Source organism: Coptis chinensis, chromosome 8, assembly GCF_015680905.1.
Source record: "Coptis chinensis isolate HL-2020 chromosome 8, ASM1568090v1, whole genome shotgun sequence".
Taxonomy (NCBI): domain Eukaryota; kingdom Viridiplantae; phylum Streptophyta; class Magnoliopsida; order Ranunculales; family Ranunculaceae; genus Coptis; species Coptis chinensis.
Window position 1 is genome coordinate 53,570,646 of NC_141463.1, and position 20,403 is coordinate 53,591,048.

The 20,403-nt window shown below is 37.0% G+C and overlaps 2 protein-coding genes across 4 annotated transcripts; both read left to right on the forward strand.

Annotated features, from left to right (window-relative positions):
- The first annotated feature begins 14,809 nt into the window (after positions 1-14,809).
- LOC147481923 (protein FAR1-RELATED SEQUENCE 5-like) lies at positions 14,810-16,202 on the forward strand. The gene is made up of 2 exons (XM_086579129.1): positions 14,810-14,815; positions 15,318-16,202. The coding sequence occupies exons 1-2, from the start codon at positions 14,810-14,812 to the stop codon at positions 16,200-16,202; spliced, it is 891 nt and encodes a 296-aa protein (XP_086435255.1).
- Positions 16,203-18,093: 1,891 nt separating this feature from the next.
- LOC147481924 (large ribosomal subunit protein P3z-like) lies at positions 18,094-20,382 on the forward strand. Of its 3 annotated transcripts, XM_086577227.1 has the most exons (5): positions 18,094-18,200; positions 18,306-18,388; positions 18,772-19,023; positions 19,133-19,334; positions 20,120-20,382. In XM_086577227.1, the coding sequence occupies exons 3-4, from the start codon at positions 18,786-18,788 to the stop codon at positions 19,159-19,161; spliced, it is 267 nt and encodes an 88-aa protein (XP_086433353.1). In that variant the 5' UTR covers positions 18,094-18,200; positions 18,306-18,388; positions 18,772-18,785; the 3' UTR covers positions 19,162-19,334; positions 20,120-20,382. The 3 variants fall into 3 exon arrangements, with proteins under 3 accessions (XP_086433353.1, XP_086433354.1, XP_086433352.1); XM_086577228.1 differs by lacking the exons at positions 18,094-18,200; positions 18,306-18,388 and adding an exon at positions 18,401-18,605; XM_086577226.1 differs by lacking the exons at positions 18,094-18,200; positions 18,306-18,388 and having other exon boundaries at positions 18,403-19,023; positions 20,120-20,378.
- Positions 20,383-20,403: the final 21 nt, after the last annotated feature.

Genomic DNA, 20,403 nt, shown 5'->3' on the forward strand with positions numbered 1-20,403 from the left:
GTAAGCTTAAAAGCACCATTTATGGACTTAAACAAGCTTCTAGATCTTAGAACATTCATTTTGATGAGGTAATCCAATCTTATGGATTTGATCAAAGCCTAGACGAATCTTGTGTGTACAAGAAATTTGATGGAAATGTAGTGGTATTTCTTGTGCTTTATGTAGATGACATCTTACTCATTGGAAATAATGTGAAAGTGTTGTCAGACATAAGGGTATGGTTATCAAAGCAATTTGATATGAAGGACTTAGGAGAAGCGGGTCACATCCTTGGGATCAGAATTATAAGAGATCGCAAGAAAAGGATGTTGTGCTTATCCCAGGCTACCTATATTGATACTGTGTTGACTCGTTTTAGCATGCAAAACTCCAAGAAAGGTTTCTTGCCTTTCAGGCATGGAGTTCCTCTATCAAAGGATATGTGTCCCAAAACACCAAAAGAGATAGAAGGCATGAAAGCGGTTCCTTATGCTTCGGCTGTAGGAAGCTTAATGTACGCCATGCTATGCACGAGGCCAGACATCTGCTTTGCCGTAGGCATGGTTAGCAGATATCATAAGAACCCAGGACAAGGGCACTGGACTGCGGTAAAACATATTCTGAAGTACCTGAAAAGGGCTAAGGATTATATGTTAGTATACCATGCAGATAGTTTGGTTCCCTTTAGGTTTACAGATTATGATTTTCAGTCAGATAGGGACAAGAGTAAGTCTACCTCAGGTTGTGTGTTTACCTTGGGAGGTGGAACCATAATATGGAGGAGTGTCAAGTAGAAATGTGTGTCTAACTCTACCATGGAAGCTGAATATATGGCAGCCACTGAGGCAGCCAAAGAGGCAGTTTGGCTCTGGAACTTCTTATTGGACTTGACAGTGGTACCTGGTTTACCTAAGAGTATCACACTTTATTATGATAACACTGGTGCGGTATCTAAATTGGAGGAATCACGAGCCCATAAAGCAAGTAAACACATTGAGCGCAAGTACCACCTGATACGATCAATCGTAAAGAGAGGAGATGTCACTGTTACAAAGATAGCATCAGAAGATAACTTGGCTGACCCCTTTACAAAGAGCTTACCGACTAAGTCTTTTGACAGGCATGTTGAGGGGATGGGAATCAGATGTTTGGCAGCATAACTTTAAGTATAAGTGGGAGATTTGTTAGTAGTATACTAAAAAGCAATGCTTTGAGTATAAGTGGGAGATTGATAGGGTTATATACTAAAAGCATTACTTTTGTATTAACTCTAATTTTTTATATTTTGAATGAGAATCATATGGGCAAATGTTATGCATATTATATATGTTATTAGTTATATGCATGTGTCTAATACTTTATGTTATAGATGATATGGTGGACACACCGTAAGATCATATCATCGATTACCTTTATAAAGTATAAGTAATCGTTCACAACCTAGATGGATTTGGACAAACCATTGGTACGGTTGTAGTATAATCTGGTATTAGTCTATCTTGACTATAGGATTACACTAGTACACTTTGTGTGTACTAAACAAGACCAAGTGAGGTTGTTTCTCCTTATACTGACTATATAAGATAACAAACACCTCTGTTATTATGGATGCTTGTCCTCCTAATCCGGATATAATAACGGGCACTTACATGCATTGTACATTACTTTAAATCATCAATGAGTGAGATTCATTGGTGAATCAACAAACTCGATGGATTGGGTAATGACATTGTATGTAAGGTGTGTTGTTGATTATAGAAGGAATTTGTGTCCCGCAAGAAGTCGGGTTGATGATGTCCCCTTGAGGAGCTCAAAAAGATTGTCATGTAAACCCTGCAGGTGGATTTATTCCGACATGACAATGAGGTTGAGTGGTACTACTCAAGGACATAAGAAGTTGATTAATGTAGTTGTCAGTAACTTGACTTAATCAAAGGACATTCGATATCTTAAACACGGGGAGATCAACGAGCATATAATATGGAGCCCATAAATGCTGACACATAATTTGGGATTAGGGCGGTAGTGCAACAATGTCCTTTAGTGGAATAAGCCATTTGTTGATGGACTTGGGCCGTGTGTTCAGGGCGAACATGGGAAGCCCAAGCCCGTCAGGAGGCCCAACTCTAATTTCTCCTCATGGTCCCTGTTGTAGCCTATAAATAGAATACTCTTTCTCTCTGGCCGAAATTGACTATTCACTGGTTCTGAAAAAGAGGCAAGAAAAGTAGATCTGAATTCGTTTCTGATCTTGAAAGAAAGAAGGGGATTGGTAGATCGTTATCCACACAATGTCCAATCTATCCTAAAGGAATACAACAGAAGATCAAGGGGTTGATTGTTGATTCGGATTCATAAAGCTTGAATTCTCAGAGTTATCAAAATCGGATTCAAAGGTATGTTTTCCAATCACAAATCGTGGACACCCATTAATTCCGCTACGCGGGGTGTTCGCGGTTTGTAGAAATAGTTATTCTGAAATAACGGTTCCTAAAATGACGGTATCTCCCGCTCCGCTAGTTCTTCTACAACAGTTAAGGCTGCCGGTATGTTTGAGATGAAACCTAACCTGAGCTTAAAAATTTAATCGAATCTCTCACTAAAAAAGTAGAGGCTATTTTTATTAAACAAAAGCCTATCCCCGTCATGAATGTCAACTCCAATCCATGTAATTTCTGTTTGAGTCCAGAGTATCCCGACTCTTATTGTCCTCTCGCCTATGAACAACAACAATCACAACAAGATAATGTTTGTTCCATTAATAGCGAACCTAACGCACCTTGGCGACAAAACCCAACTTCGGTTGGCAAAATAATCAACAACCTCCAAGGTTTAATAACCAAAATGTTAGGCCAACAAACAATTACAACCAAGCTCCACCCAGGCAAGGACAAGGACATGGGAATTATAATAATTATAACAATAATAATTATAATGCTAATAGAGGTATCGTTCCGATAAATAATAACTATCAAAATCCACCCATTAATAATCAACGTGACATAGTTCCTGTCACACAACCTATAGCTAACACTCATCCACAACCGGATCGGTTTGATGCCTTTATGCAAACCCAACAACAGATTTTACAAGCCATCCAACTTTTCTTACAACTGTTAGCACAAGAGAAAGTGCAACCCAAAGGTGTGTTTCCAGGTCAAGCGATACCTAATCCTAAAACAACAAATATAGCCTTTGAGGTAAACGATAATACTAGTACTGAAAATGCAAATGTAGGTGAGCTAAATGCCATCACCACTCTCCGTTCTCGCAGAGTGGTTGATAACGCTGTAACTATGCCTTTAGTTACCCCACCAGTAGTCCCTACACCGGATATTGAACTAGATACCAAAATAGAAACTAAAGATCCTACCCCTGTAGAGATACTAGTTAAACTGCAACCTAAGAAACAAAAAGCCAAAGTTAAACATCCTGTCAATCCATATGCTAAATATAGAGAGAAATCACCGTTTCCTCAGAGATTAGCTATGTTAAACAAGGATACAAATTTTGACGAGATTAGGAAAGTTTTTAAAAATCTAACGATAAACTTATCTTTTCTTGAAGCAATTAAAAAGTTACCTCACCATACTAAGTTTCTCAAAGAGTTGTGCTTTACTAGGCGTAAGACAAATATTCCTAAAGACGCCTAAACAGTTTCCAACTTTAACTGAACACAATGGAATCGTTAAGTACAAGACCCTAGTCGTCCTACTATACAATGCACCTTAGGGGATACTCACACGACCACTGCTTTATTAGACCTGGGCGTGAGTGTTAACTTACTCCCTTATTATTTATATAAACAAATAGGTCTACAGGAGATGCAACCTACAAAAATGATGTTGCAATTAGCTGATCGGTCTATCAAGTATCCTAAGGGTGTAGTTGAAAATGTGCTTGTTAAGGTTTAGGATTTCTACTATCCTACGGATTTTGTTATCCTCAATACAAAAATCGCTAACGACTCTGTTCCAATCATTTTAGGGCGCCCTTTCTTGGCAACTGCCAACACGCTTATAAACTGCCGTGATGGTTCGATGTCCTTGTCTTTTGGCCATCTTTCTATTAAGGTCAATGTATTTAAAACGATGAAATAATTTTCTGATACAAATATCGATGGAGAAGTTAGCATAATAGAGAGCTTAGCTCAAGAGTATTTTAACAACAAGTTTCCTGAGAATCATATGCACCAATTCATTTCCTTCGGAAGTTCTAATTTCGACAAGGGGTCTCTGGATGTAGATGAAATTGAGGAAGATTTCCTTTAACTCTTTTGCAACTCTTCTTTGCCACCTCGTGAGTCCCCACTTATCAACATCCATTCATCCCTCGACACCAGGACAGAAGAAGAATTTTTCACCCTCTATCCCAGCGATTCTTCTAACACACCTATTGAGGAATGTCTTGCATATTTAAAAGATTCTGATGATCTAGAACTGAGAGCATTAGGTGAGCGCCATTTACCTACCTCATATCATCCTGTTACTCATTCACCTTCCATCAATGTTCCCCGCCCTCCACCTTTTCAAAGGAACCTTGAGTTTGCACTTGACCCTCTTGCTTCTTCTGTGCTTAATGATTTTCTAAATCCTCCTAATACAGAAATAACTCCCAAGGGAAAAGCACTTGACACCTTCATTTTCAGAATTGAGACAGTTCCTACCTACACCGTGAATGAGTTTTGTGCTAAACCCACAATCTCATTTCTTCCATTCCTTACTTCTAAAACTTATCCATACCCAACATATCTTCCACAAACATCTAGTTTCTCATGATCATTCACTTGGACACCCTCTCGTTTAAAGATGAAGAAGAAGGTGCATGCTCGGTTACGTTCTAGATCTATCAGACTTCGTTTTTATTTCACTAAGTTGCGTCGTAGAAAATCTTGGTGCTTGATTATGTTTGGAGGTGTATTCCATGTTATTTATTTATGGAAAGACCCACAACTCTTTAGGTTGTTGATATATGGTAAACTGCATGTTCATTATATACATATGTTTTAAATATAGTCTTGAGTATCTGACTATAAAAGACTCATTTTGATGTTTGGTATACTTTCTTTCACTTCCATATATTGGTACGTGCACCATTCAGGTAACCGGGCCCTCCTTATGGAGTGTGTGGCTATAAGTACCGGATCTTAAGTCCACAGTTAACATAATTCACATTTTCCACTCTTACATGTTTTCTCAATTTTTGAGTCATGTTTCTCTATGGTGTGAATTATGTCTTTATTGCTTTTCATTTTTCTTATATTAAATCTTATTCATAAAAAGTAAAAAATATCAAAACCATAAAAATAGTAATCTAGGAAGTCTCGAGAATCTAACTTTAAAAGACCCACGTTTAAAACAAATTTCCTAAACTTCGTTGCCAAAAATTTGTTTGGGGGTGGGGTGTTGGGTTTTCCATCCGTGATTGCTAAACTTTACATTTTTGTTACTTACGCCGTTTAATCGTATTTTGATTTGGGTTGACATTATCTATGAATTTAGATTTCATTCGATCGCATAATTTACATTACGCACACACTTCGAGACATTTTCTATTTTCTTATATGTCACCCATGGTTAGAATAGAGTGTTTTATGGATCATTGGATTGGAAATTCTCTCCTGATCGTTTTCATATATCATTCGCAAAAATCGGACCGGTAATGAATCGGCAAAGTTAGTTTGAAGCTGCGCGAAAAAAATCGGAAAATTTTGGAATCGAATTGGGATTGGGCACAAGACAACAGTACAACCCAAGAACGCATCGCGATCTTCTTCTTCATTTTCCAATTCCACCATTACCAAATTTTAAACCCTAACCCAAAAAAAAAAAAACACCACCACGCCAAAATAGTTTCACCCACTCCAAACCTTCTCCAAAACATCTCCACCACCATTCCAACCTTTTGCACCACCGGAAAAAAAAAATCACCAAACTATAAATAATTTCGAACCACCACTGCGCCTCCTCCCATATATTTAGTGAGTTTGCTCAAACTCGTCTCCTCCCTCTTATTCAAACCCACAAGTCGTTTGATTCAAACTCGTTCCCTACATTGTCTTCATCCCACAAATCGTTTCAAAACTTCAATGGCTCAAAGATGGAGAATTTTGCAGGAACAAGCTTTTACTGCCGCCCGTTTACACCGTTTTTTTGTGACGAGATGATTAGGAGGGATTGGAATAGGTTGTGGTATTCGATGGATGATTTCTACCACTCTAATTTGGTCGAACAATTCTATAAAAAGAGAGAATTGGACGGTCAGAGAATTTTTGTGAAGGTGTCTAGGACGAGGAGAGAAGTATCGAGAGAGTTGTTGGCTGAGATTTTAGGCATTACGTCTGAACGCCATCTCGAAGCCACTTCGCAGGAATCCCAGTACACGGGAGTTCCTGCATTGATGAAAGACACTGTCATGGAGGGTCAGTACAATTCGAACTCTCATTGTATTCGACAGTCATCTCTGCGAACCAACCAACTGGTTATAGCTCAGTGGATTGGTAGGAATGTCACTGGAAAAGAGAAGGTCAGTGACATCAGTATGAACTGCCTTCACATTCTTTGGATATTGCAGGAGAAAAGGTATAACTTCTGTATCATCGAGTTTATTTTAACTATGATTAGAGGCGTTGGAAAGAGTGTACTTCTGAGTTAGAACACATGTCAGTGCTGCATACTAGCTTACGTTGCGTTTATGGTATTTGTGAAGATGTACGGGATAGGTAAATTATAATTCGAAATAAACAAAAGAACCTTCAGACGAGTTTTGAAATGCTCGGCAAGGGTCAGGAGGATCTCTTGTGTAACATGGAGACTCTCCTTCAGTGTCAGGATGAGCATTATACAGAGATGAAGGTAGAGATGGAAGCACAACGCCTGTTCCGAGTAGAGATTCTACGATGCATGCCACCCCTGGTGGGGTTCTGTTTTAGATGAGTCTGAGAGGCATGAACGTCGTCGCCAAAGGACGGATGGCTCGGGCCCTTCTTCATCCCAGGCCCAATCTTCATCTCATGGTCCGTCTTCAACCAGTAGCGCGTGGTTTAGGGAATTTATTGATTGATGTTGTTTTTATTGTTTTTATTAGTTCGGATGTTAAGTTTTGCATTCATTAGTTAAATTTGTATTCGGTAGTTAATTGTATTTGAATTTCAATTTTAATATAATGTGGTTCTTTTCAAATTATGCATTGATTCTTGTGTTAATCCCACATTCCCGAATTGTTTGGGGGTGGTATTATTTTTTTTAGCATGGTTTTTATATGATCCACAATTTATTATGTAATTTTGTGATGATTGTTGGGAATGTTGCCGATATTGGCATGGCTATGAGTAGATATTGTGGTAGGATGAAATCTCAATGAGTTAGGCAGTTACTATCCTAAATTCAACCTAAAATATATTAAGGTCTGTTTTGGAATAAAGAATATTAGTTGTTTCTGTTTTCGGTTTTGGAAATATTTTGTTTTCGGCAATTGCCTTAAAGCTTTTTGGCAACTTGCCGATTCGTTTTGGAAACTCAAACCTTATATAAACTTCCTTCATTCTCCACACAAAACCCACATATCTCACTTTCATCTCTCACCTTTCACTCCCAATTTTTCCTCTTTTCTTTTTCACTTCAGCACTTAAGCTACACAGAGCACGCCTGCGCCTCAGTTGAGCGCCACCTGCGCTTGAACCACCTATAACTCGAAATTCACCCGAGCGCGACCTGCGCCCATCCTAGGCAAAAAGTGAGCGCGCCCTGCACCTAAGTGCCTGTTACTCAATTTAGACCAGAGCGCACCCCGTGCCTATCCCAAGCTAAAAGTGAAAGTGCCACTAAAGTGCACTGGAACTTCGATCATAGCCTGAAAACCACGCACCCCTACCCAGGCATAGTTTGAGCGCCCCCTGTGCCCTGATCTCTGTAGGCACGAAAAATTCCAATTTTTTGTGGGTTGTTCCAAGATCATTTGCAGTTTTTCTAGAAAGTAGTTTGGTGATGACATCTCCTACAGTCATACCTGAGCAGTCTTTCGAAGACTTGTTGGGAAGCGAGACTTATGGAGGATCATTCCGCGAGAGGATCGTGCAGTTAGGATGGCGGGATCTACTGGGAAGTGATGATGACTCGTATTCACCTCAGCTTACTGCATTTTTCTATAATAATATTAATTTCTATTGTAACCATGAGGGAGAACAAAAATTTTCCCTTGCAATTAATGACATGACAATGGACTTTAGTAAGTCTTTGGTAGCATTAGTTTCGGGATTGCCTTTGCCTAATCATATGCACACGTGGGGATATATGACCGATAATGCATACCTCTATGACTATACATATTTCCATGAGTATTATGGGGGGAGGGGTGTTTCGTGTAATAGACTAAGGGCGATATAACATAGCCTTTGGTAGCCTGTCCCTGAATGTAGGCACCACCATGTTATTCATCCTAATGAATATTTTAGGGGAGTGACAGTTTAATTCTGCGAATAGTACCACTGGTGACGTTTTCCTTGCTTTCGCTGAGGGACGTCGCCGATATGACATTCCCCAAGTATTAGTGGCTAGTTTTAAGAGAGCCCAAAGCATGAGGCATAAGTATCTTCTTATGCCTGTTTTGGTTAGCCGCATCATGCACGGTTGTTTACCTGAATTATGTACCCAGTTCACGGATTGGAAAAGGGTTGAAGTCATGAGACCCACCAATTGAGTGGTTCATTCATTTCGAGTTATGACTTGGCCAGGATGGCAGGTGCAACCTTATTTGGTTGCTCCTTACACCCCATCAGACCTAGCAACACTTGACAGGTTAGCACGAGTTGATGACACACGGCGGCGGGCTTCGTAAGTTATCATAGCATGGCAGGACGCGAAGGAACCTCATCTCTTTGAAGATGAGGAGGATGGCGATTAAACGGGAGATAAGGTAAGTTTTTAGTTTCAGTTAGTGTCTGTTTATGTCCCAAGCAATTTAATTCTTTTTAACCCCATAACAGGTGGAACTCCTATAGAGTTGCATCTGTTTTTCTTTTTCTATACTAGTATGTTTTAACCTTGTTTTGCATATATTCCTGAATTTCACGCGTTTCCATGATATTTTTCTACCATTTTTGTTTCAATACTTTGAGGACAAATCATGCTTCTTGTTTTAGGGTGGCATAGAAACACGTGTAATTAAGGCATATATTAGGATATAGATATGTATAATATGCACTTGTTTTCTAGTAAAACATCAAAAATTTCAAAAATTCAAAAATATAAATAAAAAGTTTATGCTATACACTTAGGAATATTTGTATTATTTTCTTTCTCCATGCTCTCAATAATCTAGAAGTCTCACGTAGCGTTTGCATTAGAATAGTTTTTAGAAACTTAGGTTAATATGTAGGTAATAATCTTTGCATCTATCTATAAATATATTGCATGAGTATCTATGATTGTTTGGCAGTAAGTTTCTGAAATCTAGGTTGGAGTACTTATTCTATAAATCCTGTGAGAATATAGCCTAAAGCCTTATATGAGTGAAACGTTTGAGAAATGACACAAGGGAGAAGTAAAATCTGGATAGAGAAATCACACGTCCACTTTCTTGATCACTATACCATATCCTAAGCGAGAATTTAGGCCCTTTTTGGATCGATATAGCCAAAAATTCAAACCTTATGAAATTATTTTCCGCTAGTCGCCCCTCTGAGCCTTTCTTTAGCCTTTCTTTAGCCTTTCATAAACCGCAAATCCTTTAACCTTTTCCAAAACAAAATAAAAATAAAAATAAAAAAATCAGCCTACCCATTCTTTGAATGAGTCTGAGAATAGAGATGAAAAATAGAAAAGAGAAAGACCTTTGAAATCAAGAATTTATTAGTCGCTTCAAATAAGAAAAGAAAGTTTTCATCCAAATAAAAAAATAATAATAAACAAATAAAAGACAATAAAGAGTTAGAACTCTAAAAATAGAATCAAATGAGTCAATAGCCAAAGAAAAAGAAAAATATGGCTAAGGATGGAATTCAATTGAAATCATTACTATTGTTGTTCAAATTAGATTTATAAGTTAATCATTTATATCAATAATGGGTTGTTCTATGAGTTCTTGTTTGAGAAATGATAGCGTAATGATTCAAGGTTAAAACCTCCATTAGAGGGGTTGAAGAAGTCTTGATGAAGCTTGATTTTTTTTAACATTGAATAGTTCGTGATTTTCCATTCCATTCTAGAAAACAATTAGTCCACCATGAGAATGGGTTTGATTGTTTCACATGCTAGTTGTTAGTTGGTAGAGATTACCATGAACAACTAGATTTATATTAATAATGGGTTGTTCTATGAGTTCTTGTTTGAGAAATGATAGCGTAATGATTCAAGGCTAAAACCTCCATTAGAGGGGGTTGAAGAAGCCTTGATGAAGCTTGATTTTTTTTAACATTGAATAGTTCATGATTTTCCATTCCATTCTAGAAAACAATTAGTCCACCATGAGAATGGGTTTGATTGTTTCACATGCTAGTTGTTAGTTGGTAGAGATTACCATGAACAACTAGGGATTAGGAAGACCCAATTGTTATGCGAAAGCATTTCAACTCGGATTACGACGATTCTTCGTTAGTAAATTAAGTCGAGTTAAGGTGGAATCAATCCCCCTTTAATCCTTATCATAATATCAATTTAGTATTATTTGTTGAATTATTGTATCTTATTAGTATAATTTCCATCGTAGTATAATTCCCATATTACTCTCATTAACTTTGGATAAACCGATAATCTTAGAAAATATTGAATTCTAAAGAACTAGGAGTGGAATGAATTCTCTGCTCCAACTCTATTATGATAGCATCGAGAGTAGAAAAACTTTGATAATTAGCAGAAAATAGCTTTAGTTTTACTTGCGTTGAGTTTAATCGCTTATTTGTAGGTAAAACCATTTTACCTGTTATCAGGAACTGTAAAGCCTTTAGGTTCTAAAACCCGATCTTTACATCCATTTGCCAAATCATATAGTCATAATGAGCAACAATCACTAGAAGGACTCTAATGGACTTTTCATGGCTACTGGTGAAAAAGTTTTCTCATAATCGATGCCCTCTTTTTGAGTTTTTGAGTAAACATTTTCTCAACCAGTCTCGCATTAAAAGTCTCTACCTTTCTAACAACTTCTCTTTAACTTTTGAATAACTACTTATTCTTAATAGGCTTAATATTTGGCAAAGGGTCAACAAGTTCCCAGACATTGTTGGAATATAAGGACTCCATTTCTCATCTCATTGATTCAAGCCATTTACTCAAATCAATGTCAGAAATTGCTTCTTCGTAGTTTATAGGATCTACATCCTTGTCATCTGATATAACATATAAAGTTTCCCTTAATAATAGGGTTAACTTTTCTTGAAGACTAATTGTCCTCCCACTACGACGAAGTACCGGAGTAGGTTTAGATAAACTTTGAACTTTACATGGAAGTTTTATCTAAACTATAAGTTAATCTAGATTGAATTATAATTTAGATTGAACATAAATAGGGATATCTACTAACATCTCTAAGGCTTATCTCTAAAAAGATATAGGGAGAGTTTGAATAACTTACCATAGTCCAAACCATGCCACTTAAGGTTATGTTGCTTCTTTCTGCAATAATCTCTTTTTGTTGTGGAGTTCTTGGTGCACTTAATTGAAACAAAATCATATTTTGCATTAAGTTACCTTTTGTTTTCACATTTTAATAGGCCCATGTACATCTGTATGTACTAACTCCATTAACTATGTGGCTCTTGACCCTTTACTTTAAAAGATCTTTTAGGCACCTCTCCTTCTAAGTAAGATTACAGGTTGAGGAAGATTATAAAGGGAGTGAACTTAAATTCCCATCTTTCACCCAAGCTATCAATCTTATTCAGAATGATATGACCAAGTCTTAAGTGCCGCAAGTTTGTTGGATTTTTCAGAAGAAAATATCCTCTTTTAAGGTAAAAACTTAACATATGATGAATTACTAACAACAATATCATTTATTTTTAGCATAGAAGAAAGTAAATAGAGACCATTTTCCAAAATACCAGAGGCAATAATCTTTCTATTTAATCTGATTACAACTTTTGAATCAAATAAAATAGAATATTATATTATGACTTATAAAGTACAGAAACAAAAACCAAATTTCTCTTAATCCCTGGAACATAATAATAGTCTTCTAAAACCAACAATTTCTTTTCTAATGATAAATAATAAACTCCTATTGATACTGTAGCAACCTTTGCCTCTGTTCCTAGTGCCTGGTACACCTTTTCTTCATTCATCATTCTTTTCCTCTGAAACTCCTGTAACATTTTACAAAAGTAGTTAGTGGCCTCTTATTCCACATAACAGGTGTTAGAAGGAAAAATCAACTCTTTGGTTTCAAGAATAAAGGATTGCATACCTTCTTTTTGTTTTTGTTTCATAGCTAGATACTCTCTACAGTTCCGCTTCCAATGACCAAGCCTTTCACAATGATAACAAGTACCTTTTGCTTTATCCCCTGAATTCTTCTCCACTCCCCCTTTTTCCCCAAGGGCAAACTTTTTACCCTTTTTCCACTTGCCTTTGCCTTTCAGCTTAGGCTTGGAAACACCAACATTTTCTGAGACCATTACACTTGGCTTAACCTTAACTAAGTCTTCAGCCTGCTGCAAAGAGTTCATTAACTCTGGCAGTGTCAGATCCATATTTGTTCATGTTATAATTCAACTTGAACTGATTAAATGAAATTGGCAAAGACTGAAGAATAGCATCAACCTAAGAATTGGCGTCTATTTCAGCACCTGGGATCTCCAACTCATTGCCATAGCCAATCATCTTAAAGATATGCTCCCTAACTGGAGTCCCATCATCCATTTTTGTATTCATCAGGTTTGCCATTGCAATCTGACGTTTAGTGCGATTTTGTTCGCCAAACATCTCTTGCAAATTGGTCATGATCTCAGTAGCTGTACCAAAATTTTGGTGTTGGTGTTGGAGTACGTTTGACATGGATGCCAGGAGATAACACTTGGACATCTCATTGGCCTTTTGCCATTTTTTGTACTCATTTTTTAGCCTTGCACTAGCATTATCTGCTAGTTGAGGGGGGCAAGGGGTAGTGAGAACGAATTTGACTACCTAAAAAAGGGCTTCTTGCGGCGAGTCTTTTGTCATGGCCACCAATTGTTGAGGCTAAAAGACCCTTTTGCGGCAGCCATCTTCGGTTGAGGCAAAATATGGTTTTTGGCCACGGCTTGTCAACATCTGCAGCCAAATCCCAGTTTCTCGCAACGGCTGTAGGTTTCCCACAACTACAAGTTCACTTCTCGCCTCGGAAGGAAATTAGGCGGGGCAAAATGTATATTTTTAATGAGGTTTGCTTCAATGCACAGGCATTCCAATGCATTCCAATGTGCACTAATCTCAGCCCCACATCTGATTTTTGTTGGGAAATCCATGATCCAGTACAGACTTGTTAACTGGATAAACTGGTTTGGAAAAAAAAACAAATATATGAAATACCAAATTTACCCAAAAACTAATCCAACCTAATAACCATCGTGGAAATTGGAAAGTCAAATAAATACTTTGCTATTTTACTTGGGTCGGTTCGAATAAAAAGGAAAAACAGTTGGCCAAACTCTCATACTCTTTTTCGGGTTCATCTCCACTAAACCGAGTTCATCTCCATTGTTTCCCTTTTTCACTATCTTCTAAGAGAAATCCTCTGCATTTCAAACTCTGGATTGGGCATCTCTCAAATACTCCTTCAAGATTACTCCTTCAGGTTTGGATATGAGTATTTAGTAATTTAGGCTTAGTTTATGAAATTTTTCTATGGATTGATTAGTGAATTAATATCTAGTTTCAAAATATCATTATTTACATATGGTGGTGCTTGGTCTTCAATGGCAAACACAAGTTTTTACATGTATATTTTGGTTCAATGGTTTGCTTTTCTTGCTTGTTTATGACTTTCACACATATATCATGGTTTCCTCTATATAAATGCACCGGATGCCATCAGAATCCGCAATTAAATGTGCTAGGCGATAGTACTATCTACTAAGGCTAACAGCAGTGATCGCTACTAGACTGATGTCTTGGCAATGCCCTAACCCCCTTTCTGTTGGCCGAAAAAAGCATGTTAGATAAGAAACACTTATTTTATTGATGAACTTGGCTTGTTCATAAATTTAAGTGTAGTAGTAGTTATCTTATTGCACTAAATTTGTTTGTAAACTCTTGAGATGTGCAGTAGACAAATGGCGGGATTGCAAAATTGAGTTAAAGTAGGTACTAGATTATAATCTAGAATATTTATGTGATTGTGCTAAAGTGTGTATAGTAATAATGTGATCAAGTGAAAAAGAGTTGAGAGATACGAACCCTGATGCTTCATGGCCAAAAATGCGAGGAAATAAATGAGCAAGTGGTGAGAAAAAAGAATTATTAGTTAGAAATGTGATTCGCATAGGCAGGCATACACAGGAGGGGGGAGGGTGGACCCGGTTAAAGCGATGTACCCGCTTAAATAGTTAAAAGTGTACCAGTTAAACTAATTTACTTTCATCCTGATATCACTGCTGGCATTGTTAGTCGATCCTATAATTTTAGTGGCACACACGACACATGCAAGAGCATAAACAATCCTTGAGACCAGAGGAACTAAATTGTCACTTTTTCTAGCATAAATGTAAAAAAAAAAAAATGTTGGAATAGTATTACCTCTTTTATAGTTCTGGAATGACATCTTGAAAGAACTATAGTACTATACAACGTAATAACGAGAGAAGTAGTGATAGTTTATAAATTATAAGTAGATTCCTGACCTGGCCGGATTGCCAATTATGAAGGTATTCTACTCCTTGAAAATTGAAATTGATCATATTTTCAATTCTAGGATTCAAGACATGTAAATATTGAGCTCCATAAGGGGAGTTTAATCACATATTGAACTTGCTTATCTTCTTATGTCACATAATAAGGAGAGTTTAATTTTACTGCTAGTTTCTTTTTACTTGCTTCTATTGCTTAAATTATCATTACGCATTACTCACCTTCACCTTTTGTCCCTTCATGACACAAAGGTGAATCTTTTAATTACTTATTTGTGAACCTAAAATGCTATTGTCTGTTTTATTTTTTATTTTAAAATGAAATTTTAACTTCAAATTAATGTTGCTTCACGTGTATACTCTTTATTTGCTGTTTATTTTATTTTGCACTTATAGTGCAAGAAGTAATTAATGCATATTTATATTATTACCATATTATAGTGATCAAGTGATGGTGGATATCTCTAATGAAGACAAAGATTGGGCTACAAATATGTGTAATGACGCATGTCCATATTAGGAAGGTGATTCTTCAGACACCGAAATAAATATTGTGGAAGGTTCAACCAATGTGAGTTTGGAAGACGAAGATGAATCAGATGACCATAGTGTTAGTGAAATTGAAGGTTTTGAAGGACAGTCAAATGAAGCAGATGCAAGAAGTGAACAAACTAATGAGAATGATTTCGATCTATTCAGTGGTAAGTTGGGAGGGGAAGATCTAGATGAAAATGCAATCATGTTTTCAATGCGTTTTAAAACTAGCAACGAGGCATTTGAGTTTTACAACGAGTATGTCAAGGTTGTTGGGTTTAGTGTACGCAAGGATGTTTACCGATTTCATAAAGATATCCCGATTAAAAGAAATTTTGTGTGCTCGTGCCAAAGTGAGAGAGAGATGAAATATTTGAATATGGAACACAAAAGGAAACAACGTGAGTTGTCTAGATGCAAGTGTCTTGCGATTTTTGAAGTGATTTTTGATATTAAATGCAATATGTGGGTTGTTAATAAGTTTGTTGCTGAACACACTCATCCACTTGTGCCTTATCCTAGTTCGATATTTGGTCGCTCACATAGAAAGATGGGCAGTGAAGATGCGGCTTTGGCAAAGAGTCTAATTGATGTGGGCATTAGACAATGTCAAGTGATGGATTTCCTTGTTTATAGGCCTGGCCAGTTTTGTAAAGTTGGTTACATAAGAAAGGATTTGTATAATTATATAACCAGGATGAGAAAAATTTATTATATGAATGGAGATGCTAGCACACTTGTTTCCTGCATGAAAAACAAGTCGAAGATTGATCCAGAATTTTACTACTCATTCGAGCTGAATGAACTTAGCCAATTAATCGATTGTTCGGCGGATTCGACGTCTCCGTCGCGGTTACAATTTTTTTGGTGATGTGTTATTGTTTGATTCAACATACCGGACAAATCAATACAAAATGCCAATTGTCGATTTTTCTTTGGAGTGAACAATCATAGACAAACTATTGTATTTGGTTTTGCGCTTATGACTAGTGAGTCGAGCAGTTTTACATTTAGGCGTTAGAAGCGTTTTCTTCTGGTGAGGTAAGGCACCTAAGTCGGTCATAACAGATGGTGATCATGCAATTAAAGGCTATTAAAGCTACCTTACCTAGGGCTAGACATCGCTTATGTGCTTGGCACGTTCAAAAATTGTATTGACAATGTCCGTGTCTCCGGGTTTCAAAGGGACTTTTGTTCACTCATGTTTATGAAATATTCGTAAGAAGAGTTTGACCAAATGTGGGAACATTTGTTAGAAGCACACCAGTCCATGACCATGAGTGGGTGAAGAAGATATACAAAAAGAGGATGAGGTGGGCAGAGGCATATCTTCGGCGCATTCTTTGGTGGTTGTAGAACCAACCAACGTTGTGAAAGCATGAACTCTGTTATACGGCTTCATGTAAAGCCCGGTTTAAAATGGTTGAGCTCTATGGAAAAATGGAGCTAGCACTTGAGAAGATCCGGCACCGTGAGCACGAAGAAGAAGTTATTACTCTGACAACCAAGCCGGTAATTGTGACCCACCTGACTGAGTATGAAAATCAGGCGAACTCCATCTATACACGGACGGCTTTTAATGTGTTTAAGATGCAATTGCAGCAAGAGGCATTGTACATTGTTGATTCAATGAAGGATCATCAAGGTGACAATATTCGTTACTACACTTTGCATCGTCATTTGTATAGGCACTGCAAGTCTATTGTGGAATACAATGTTGTTGATAAAAAAGCGAAGTGTTCTTGTGGTCTATTTGAGTCATTTGGTTTTCCATGCCGACACATCATTTCCGTCTTAAAAAATGAAGACGTTGCTGAAATACCCTCTAGTTGCATTTTATTGAGATGGACGCGACATGTGAAAACGGTCATTCCTACTGTTACTTCAGTTAATGTTCTAATGAAACAACTTCTACTATTTGTTATAGTGAGCTTATGGGGATTTGCAAGAATATTTGTTTGAAGGCCTCCAAAACTAAAGAAACTAGTGAAGAGTTCAAAGATTTCCTACATTCTTATCTTATGTCAAAAGAGATCCCATCAACTGCTGAAGAAAATCCTCAAGTTCCCGTTGAGGAGCCATCAGATACTCACGGAGATGCGGCCCACTTAGAACTGATACGTGATCCACCCCAGGTAGCACCTAAGGGTCGACCAAAAAGACTTAAAGGACACAATAAGACAAGGAAGAAAAGTTGTGGCGAATGTGGTGTTGTTGGGCATACAAAACCCACGTGCCCAGAATTACATCGAGAAATTGGGGGTAACTAGTTATGTTCACCGCTTTAGTTTTTCCAATACAAGTATCTATATTATTGAAGAACTATAATTTTTAAACATGTTGCGTTGCTAGTACTTCTATTTTTTTAACAACTACAATGTTATGTGTGTGTAATAGGGCCAAGTACAAACTCAAAACGTGTGAGAAAATGTGCTTTCGATCAAATGATTTGAGCAAAGAAGAGGAGATACATTCTACGAGTGGTAGGTACTGCTATTTGCTCAATTTTGGTTTCCAAAGCTCAATATAATTCTCAATTTTTGTTCTAATATAGGTGCGTGTGGTTTTGTTGCTTCTGAGGAGAATTCCGATAAAAAGAAAGGAAGATCTCGAATCAGCAAGTGTGGAAATTGCAATGAAAAACAAGGCATCACGAAGACTACGTGTACATGGCCTAAACCTCAATCACAAGGTAGGTACTACATATTGAGTAGTTATATTTGGAAGGTTACAATATCCTGAACTATGTATATACTTATTTAATATTAGTATTTTCAAAATCTTAGTATTTAATTATTGAATTTATTGCTTGAATTCTTTTCAAACAGCTTCTTCTTCTAAGGTTCCAACAACTCCTCCACCTTATGAGGTAATTACATTTATCTTCTAGGATATATTTTCCCACCAATCGACCATATTTACTAAACGAATGTAAACTCAGAAGGCGTTAACTGTGTTGTATTAGTTTTTGCAGGGTGATCAGTAGTGAGATTAGATGCTGTTGGGAAGGTTTTTGCAGGGTGATCAGTAGTGGATATTAGCTGCAGTCTCATGACCGTAAGTTGATCAGTTGTTTGTTAAAGTTGGCAGTTCCAGCTAATAGGCCTTGTATTGAGTTAGTGGGACAGAAGAAAGTGAATCATTAGTCTACCAGCTATAGAAGTGAAGAAGTACTCAATTGTGAAGAAAGACATTGTCCCAGTTCTTGGTCATTGCTACTAGACCTGATGTCTTGGCAATGCCCTAACCCTGCTCTGTTGGCCAGCAAAAGCATGTTAGATAAGAAACACTTGTTTTATTGATGAACTTGGCCTGTTCAGAAATTTAAGTGTAGTAGTAGTTATCTTATTGCACTAAATTTGTTTGTAAACTCTTGAGATTTGAGACAAAAGAGGTTTGAGAATTTCACCATCATGTCATAATAACAATTCTGTTTTTAGAAGAAGAAGAAAGAATGGGAGTGTTCACTTTTGTCTGCAAGAGTTCTGGGAAAGTATGGAGTGGAAAGCAGTATTCAGGAGATTTAGAAGCATCAGCTTCATCAACTTTTGAGTTGCAGAGGAAACTTGTTCAAGCTGCTCTTTCTGCTGACTCATCTGGTGGTGTTTCTTCTTCCTTTTCTCTTGTCACTCCTTCTTCTGCTGTCTTTCAGGTTATTGTTGGCGGTGGTGGTGGTGGTGGCTTCATTGGAGGTGGTGGCTTCATTGGAATGTTTTGTTTTAAGTCTTAGTTATGTGTAGATATTTAACCCTTCTTCATCTGTTGGTTCTTTCCCTCAAGTGCAATGTTATTTTTGTACAGGTTTGAAAAGCAAGATGGAGTTGTTTTGATGGCTACAACCAGAAATCTGAAGCAAATAGATCAGGCCCTACAAAGGACTGGTCGGATGGATAGAGTATTTCATCTTCAACGGCCAACTCAAAGAGAAAGAGAGAAAATCTTGCAAATTTCTGCTAAAGAGACTATGGACGAAGAACTAATTGATTTTGTAGACTGTGGAAAGGTAATTATTTGCATATTACTGTTAAATAATTCAGAAAATGCTTTTATATGTCAACTCCTAATTTTTTTTTTTTTTTTGTCAAATCATATGCAATTTGTACTTGTAAAAATTCTATTTTATTTTTCATCCTTTTCAGATAAGAAGCTATTATAACAACTAGCAGATTATTAGCTAGTATTAATATACTTTTTTGAAAATATGTTTCATACGCTATTTGGCCTGTATACTCTATTTGGAAGAGTTTTAACCTGATTCTGCTATCCTTATGCAGTGTTCTATGCTTCCTTCATGGATGAAATTTACTAACCGAAAAATGTGAAGAAAGTATAATACAAATAAAATTTTAAGTGGTCAGGCAGGGGTCTGGTTAATAAAATTCCAAGCACATTTGTTTTCCCCAAACCAAACTCCTAACATGCCAAACTTCGTTACCTTTTGCAGAGTGAATCACACAACTTTAATTTAAATACGTAGAGTCTTGATCGTATTGAACTTGGTTATGGTCATCTCTTATCTGATGTATTGACTTAGGGAACGGTTTTGCACATGGCATTTTATCAAGCTTCCAGTTATGAATAAGGAGCTTAGAACTCATGTCCTCTGCTGGTTGTGGGACTTCTTGTAACAAAAATAGACATTGCTATGGTAGATTTAATTTATCAAATGCTTTGCAATTATCATGCCTTTGCCATAAGTTCATAACACCTTGGCGAGCTATTAATTGATCTCAGAATATAGAATTAATCTTTTGTCTCTCTGTAAATTATATATATATAAACAATCAGGCTGTAGACACAGCCTGTTGGAGATGCTGGTGAAACAAAATCCATGTACAAAGAAGTAGTTTTAGGCGGTGATGTTTGGGATCTTCTTGACGAGTTAATGATTTATATGGGAAACCTTATGCAGTACTATGAGAGATAAGTGCAGTTTGTTCGGATAATTTTTTCTAATTCTGTTATTTATTACGTATTTACGTACTATTTTTAATCAGCAATATCTTATTCTTTTTGGAATAAGCTTAGTTTCTATTGGTAGATTTTGATGTAGCTCTTTGGTGTCCGACGGG

What these genes read in the sequence shown, in the direction of transcription:
- LOC147481924 (XM_086577227.1), top strand. Translation starts at nt 18,786, where the DNA reads ATGGGAGTGTTCACTTTTGTCTGCAAGAGTTCTGGGAAAGTATGGAGT. An exon ending in TGGTGGTGGCTTCATTGGAG is followed by an intron (nt 19,024 to 19,132) that starts GTGGTGGCTTCA and finishes ATTTTTGTACAG; the next exon opens with GTTTGAAAAGCAAGATGGAG.